The sequence below is a fragment of the Nothobranchius furzeri genome, chromosome 18, assembly GCF_043380555.1.
Source record: "Nothobranchius furzeri strain GRZ-AD chromosome 18, NfurGRZ-RIMD1, whole genome shotgun sequence".
Taxonomy (NCBI): domain Eukaryota; kingdom Metazoa; phylum Chordata; class Actinopteri; order Cyprinodontiformes; family Nothobranchiidae; genus Nothobranchius; species Nothobranchius furzeri.
The window spans coordinates 26,281,802-26,288,355 of NC_091758.1; the positions used below are offsets into that span (position 1 = coordinate 26,281,802).

Below are 6,554 nucleotides of genomic sequence, written 5' to 3' on the forward strand. Positions count from 1 at the left end.
ATCCTTCAAGAAAAACATGATTTTCATGCAGGACAATGCTCCATCACACGTGTCCAAGTACTCCACAGCATGGCTGGCAAGAAAGGGTATAAAAGAAGAAAAACTAATGACATGGCCTCCTTGTTCACCTGATCTGAACCCCATTGAGAACCTGTGGTCCATCATCAAATGTGAGATTTACAAGGAGGGAAAACAGTACACCTCTCTGAACAGTGTCTGGGAGGCTGTGGTTGCTGCTGCACGCAATGTTGATGGTGAACAGATCAAAACACTGACAGAATCCATGGATGGCAGGCTTTTGAGTGTCCTTGCAAAGAAAGGTGGCTATATTGGTTGCTGATTTGTTTTTGTATTGTTTTTGAATGTCAGAAATGTATATTTGTGAATGTGGAGATGTTATATTGGTTTCACTGGTAAAAATTAATAATTGAAATGGGTATATATTTGTTTTTTGTTAAGCTGCCTAATAATTTTGCACAGTAATGGTCACCTGCACACACAGATATCCCCCTAAAATAGCTAAAACTAAAAACAAACTAAAAACTACTTCCAAAAACATTCAGCTTTGATATTAATGAGTTGTTTGGGTTCATTGAGAACATGGTTGTTGTTCAATAATAAAATTATTCCTCAAAAATACAACTTGCCTAATCTGCACTCCCTGTATCTCTTTGCTGTGTTTTCGTCTTTTTAAAACCTTAATCTAACGGATGAAATGCATCTTCAGTCTTCATTAGTGTCTACAGGAGTGATCCATCACTAAAGTAAAGAAATCAGCTGTGTTCATGATCTAAAGCATGCTGAAACCAGACTGCAGCGCCATGTATGTCAGGTCAAGTCCCAACAGACCAGACTGGGAAATCTGAAGTTTCAAGTGGAATATTTTGGCCACACAAAGCGATAGGGGCTGGGTGACCTTTCATTAATCCTGTAAAGGGTAGTTTTAGCACACACTAGCTCAAAAAGTTATTTGAAAATATAAAAAAGTTCCCAAGTATTCCTTTAAACCTTCTGTTTTCTGTTTCCCTCTCCACCGATTCTTCTTCTTCTGGTTCCTGAAACAGGAGCGCCAGAGCTTTATCCCCACAGAGATGGACTCAAAAGTCATTAATTCATACTAGACACCACTGCAAATGTATTGAAAAAAGCTTCGCATTTAAAAAAAAGTTGATTATTAGGAAAATTAAAGCAATTTTATGAAGTTTTCATAATCAACATAAGCAACTGTTTTCAGTGCATGCAAGGTATTCAGACGTTGCTGCATTTCTTGTTGCAATCATGTGCCAATCAACCGCATGTGCACCCTTGGCATTTAGGTACTGTTCACCACTTGGTGAGGTTTTGCTTTATTTCATGCTGCATGTGCAAAGGTGGCTAATAACGCTGCCACTTCCCCATTCAGGGCATTTTGTTCCAGAGTGCCTGGCTCTCATTAAGCTACTATAGGAAGCTGCTTGGCACCTGCTTAAAATGTGACCACCGCTCATTTTAACTTTAACAATATCATGGTTGGCCGCATCAATCCACACCTGAGCTGGTCAAGTGGCTTGATCGCTGAAATTAGGTGCATTTCACAAACAATTTCACCATCTTGTTCTGTGTTTACTGGAAGATGGTTGAGTTTGACAGGGAGGTTAGATGTAATAAGCACAAGCCAGGTAAAAAGTCCACAAATTTAAAGTAAAGTTCTGTTCAAATCCTTGAATATTGCAACGGAAAATGGCCTAAATGCAGTAATGAAGCGTTCTAGTGTTTATTTATGGTTTTTATTCAGTGTTTTTTTATAACTTTTCTTTAAGAATACCAAACTGTAACCATCAGACTTAGTCTTTGCCCCCTGAACCTCCCATTCTGTTATTGTTTCTGCTCCCCAGCTCACATTTTTTTACCTCAAGGTCCCTGTGGTATTGACTTGTATTAATGCTGAGTAGGTTTCAAAATCCATTTATTTTCTTTACAGTACAGAAAGGCCTTGGTGACATGGCTCCCCAGTGTTTATAATTTTGCTAGTTTCAATTTGTACTTGGCCTCCCTTGACAGACCCAGGACATGATGTATCGTGCACCGCCGCCTTATCTGTTGATGTACAGTTTTAACCTTTTCAGAGGGTTGCCCCTCTCCACTCTGTTGTGAGTAGTCTCCCTTTTCTCCCCCGCTGAGCCTCATGTCCCTGTCCAGAGCACAGGAAATCCATGTAGTATGGCTGCCGAATGAAAAGTAGAGCGTAACCTCTTTTCAGAAGTCGCCTAATGTAAATGTTTAGCTTGTGTCTCCATAACATTTCCATATTAAGAATTGGTGTCCGTGTGCAGAAGTGGACCGTGGAGATGATGAGAGTTTTGGGGGGGTTTGGCGGTTTTGTGTGGCGCTGAGAGGCTGAGCTATGTGTGTGACATTGTGGTGAACTTGCAGCATGCATCTGCAGGGCCTGCTCGCTCAGAGATGCAGCATCGTAAATCACACACTGTAAAGCACAGGACAGAGTGCAGGGGCATGTACCGCTGCAAGGGCCTCAAGCAGGGAGGGGTGTGCATGCATAGCCACATATTTTCTTGTACATGTGTCTCCACAACAAGCTATATGTAAAACATGCACCACCCTAAGGCCCGGCCAAGACAGCACCGCACAGCCAGACGTGCCACAACAAATCAGTCTTAAGATCGTATTTGTAATTTATGTTCTCTTTGGTACATTATCAAAAAGTCTGCCTTACAAATATTGTTTCATCTCGCATATTTTATGCAGATCAAATACAAAAAAGTTTGAATAAATGCTAATAAAGTAGTATTTTCCGCATGGAAAAACTGATCACATGTTCCAGGTTTTATGTACTTTACCTTGGAACTGAACTTCCACTGCTCTCCCTGGCCCTTTGGCTCGCTTCCTTTGTAGTTCTCCAGAGACCCCACAGCATTGTTAACTGTCTGAGGATAGAGTATCTGGGACTGGAGCGCTGTCAGACCGTCGGATCTGGTCTTGCAGTCAGAGTTCAACTCTTAACAGTTTAATGCTTGGCAGCTAATGTTCAAAGAATAGGCATGCCGTATATGAGGCAGAAAGGGCCATGGGTGGCTCTTTGGGACTTATAAAATACCCTGACAGGTATGCTTTACTTTAAAGGGGAGACGTGAAATAATTTGGCACATTTCTTGTAAATATTTTGTTTTTTTTACTGAGTAGCTCCAAAAAGATGATAGCAGGAGAAAAGGCAGGAAAAGTCTGATTTCATTTTCCCCTTTAGAAACTGCACCATTAGCCAATTAAGATAAAGCTTCTTCCTGCAAACGTGCTGGGGACTCAAACAGCTGGATTAACCACCAGATGCAACATGTTGAAATCTCACTTTACATTGACCTCTATGTACAAAAGCATCATGATGACAGAAATCAGACGCCTCGGTGCAGCTCTTTGTTACTCCATATATTGTTGTTTTTTTTTTTTTTTTGCTGCCATTGTAATGTAATTGAAAGTGTATCAGCTATTCAAAAAGATCCTTATCTCCCAGGCGGTCTTTTAGTTTGATTCAGAGCAAGTTTCCTGGATGGTGATCAAAAGAGAACCGAAGGCACTTTATCTGCTGCAGATTCAGCTCCTTTTGCACCATCGTTTTACTAACTTGTTTCCGCTGTTTTGGTTTAGCTTCTATTTCCAGATTTAACAGTCAAATGCTACTTCAGAGCTCATAACAGTAATAATTCCGTTACCAAACACTGTTTTCGTTTCTTTTGTTTTGCGCTGCAGGTTTGGCCCTGGCCTTGTGATCTACTGGTACGGTTTTATTGGCGAGCTGGACTGCCAGAGAGACAGGGGTATCCTACTCAAAGACTGCTTCCCCACAGACATCGTCACCTTGTGTCATGCCACCCAGCAGGAGCGAACACCAGAGGCCCCGAAAGAGGACAAAGAGTGGAAAAAAGGGATCCGAAGAGTAGCAGATGAAAAACCGGGAAAAAAACTGAACGTCTGAATGGGAGGAAAGGGAGAGAGCAACAAGGAGGTGGGAAGGTTAGAAACACTGAACTATGTAAGGGTGGATTCCTGCTATGGATCCGGAAGCAATTTGGCTTTCCTGCGGCGTGATAACAGCTGGCAACAAAACTGCCCTGAACTCCACCTGACCCTCTTTCTTCGTCTGTATCTCGCGTTCTTCCTGTAATTCACCACACCAAAGCAGCCTCGAGTAAACACACAGCAGCATATCTGACGGCACGGCCAGACGCCGCTCGTGGTCAACACCTGGCCCTTGGATGGCCTCTCGCTGTAGATGGCCATGGTGCTCGTCAGGACCGAAGCAGGACATAAGACCCTTACTTATCACACCCAAAGCCCTGGCCTTTGTCACTCCTTCCTCCTCTGCTCCATTGGCAGATAAGAGAGGTGCGGTCTAGAGGATCGGTGGACGCCTGTCTCTCACCTGCGTCACTCAGTGCCCTCTCAGTCTCTCTACAGGGGGGTAAACAGGATCATTTCTGATTAGGATGCCCTCCCAGTGACCTTTTCTCCTTGTTTTTTTTTTACAGTGGTTTAAAGCACTCTTTATATTTACACTGTAACAAAGTCTACAGTTTATTATAATTGAAGTCATTTTGTTTCTAACCTCATTATTGAAACATGTTTAATTTCTAATTCAACAGTTGCATACAATTTTTATAAATATGGCATTTTCTTGTGATAAAGGGATTATTTTAAGAAAACGCGACATTCCCAACAGTTCAAGCACTGATACCTGAGAAAATGTAAAACCAATCCACCAAACTCCTGCAAATGTTAATAATTATGATAAATCAGAACATGACATTCAGGAACTTTGCTTATTGTGCTAAATTTGACATTTAAATATACTTATTTGTGGTGTTGAGCCATAAAAAGCTTAAAAATACATAAAACACAAATGTATTTGCTATTGAATCTGTTAATAAGATGAAAACATGGTGATATCACAATGAATTTAAAAAGCTAAATGTCTTTTACACAATTTGTCATTTTCATGTATTAAGGAAGGGATTTCTCTTATTGTGTAGGTTTTTTTTCTCTGTTTTAATGCTTTAATAAATATTTCATCAGATTATCCCATATATATATATATATATATATATATATATATATATATTCTTGCCCTCCAGAATTAACACAATAAACTTTATGTACTTCTTTAGCCGTGAGGGGCTCACCGGTACAAGGAAACACCTTATTGCCATGTAAAGGCGCAGGACTATCTTGTGGTCGTCTGTTGCTCATCTTTATAACCCCAGCACATTTTATGAGGAGATACTAATGGAAGAAACACAGCTGAGCTCGGGGAACCAAAACATAAAGTTGAGTGATGCTTTTAGAGTCCAATATGCACTCCCGATAGGAGGTCCCTGTCTTCTTCTTTATAGTGCACAAAACGATAAGAGGAAAGAAAGTGTAAAGGTGGAGATCCTCGTAGAGAGGAATCATTTTTTCCTTATTCTAAATAAAATCTAATATGAAAAATTCTGTTTATTTTTGTCTTATTTTGGCATCATTGCTGCAAAGTCTTTCATGCCAAGATGCAACTGTTTGGTAACCGGCCTAATCTTTTGGTTGCAGAGTAAAAAAAAGTTCTTGCTTTTCTCTTGGACTGTTCTTGCAGTTAGAGAGATATGGCATGTGGGGGTTAAATACCACTAAAGTGTTGCTTGATTTGTTACCCTTAAACCTCTAACCCTCAGCCGGCTCCCTTCTAGGCCTTGATCCCACCGTGAGCAGGCCACTGGGTCACCACGAGGTCGCCAGGCAGCAATGCCTTCCTCTGTCGTCCTTGCCGCCCCCTCACCTCGCCCCATGTGGTACAAAACAACTGTCCCCATGTGTCCAGTTAAACCCAGTCCTAATGCCTGATCGTGGTATGCTTAGACATCATTTTATGACTCCTGTTGGACATGAGAAAACAGAGCGGTTTTACACGGGGAGGGAACATTCTCCATTGAACAAGAGCAGAATAAATGGAAAACAGCAGATTCAGTTCCTCCTAAGTTTCAACCTTCCTGCCATTGTTTTCCAAGATGGCTGTTGCACAAAGGAGGAGCCAGGGTCAAATCCTATAAATTAGGTTGTGCAACACAATGTGGACTAAATACAGCTTTTTTAAAATCCACATCAAAGGCGAGTGCTGGCATCAACATAAGCTGAAAAGATTTCCATGATGTAAATAGAAATGTTAAAAAAAACTGCTTCCATCTGATTATTTTTAAAAGCCAGACATCTTTATTTAGTGTTTTCCTCGTCTGTGTCTTCCACCGCTTTTAGATGCATTGTTCTTGTCAGAACAATAACAGTAAGGTTATAGAGTGCTTTCCATATACGGCTGGATTGGGGAGGCTGCTTCCTGGGGCTGTGAACACCCGGGATCTGAAGAAGCAACCAGAAAATAGCTTGCAGCAGTAGATCGTGGTCATCTGAGTGTGACAGAAAAATTGGCAGAATTAAGGAATTCCTGTTGCGATGTTAACTTCAAATAGCATTCAGTCGATGACAATTAATTGAAGTTTTCACAATTCCTCTGTGAGGAATTTCAGTATTGTAACAAA

At 41.1% G+C, this 6,554-nt stretch overlaps 1 protein-coding gene across 2 annotated transcripts in view; it reads left to right on the forward strand.

Annotated features, from left to right (window-relative positions):
- The window catches only part of cdin1 (CDAN1 interacting nuclease 1), a 75,517-nt gene extending 71,327 nt beyond the window's left edge, over nucleotides 1-4,190 (forward strand). For both annotated transcript variants that reach the window (XM_015969808.3, XM_054741693.2), the window contains one exon: nucleotides 3,742-4,190. In XM_015969808.3, coding sequence (XP_015825294.1) covers nucleotides 3,742-3,967 — 226 coding nt within the window. In that variant the 3' untranslated portion in view covers nucleotides 3,968-4,190. The remainder of the gene's footprint in view (nucleotides 1-3,741) is intronic.
- Nucleotides 4,191-6,554: the final 2,364 nt, after the last annotated feature.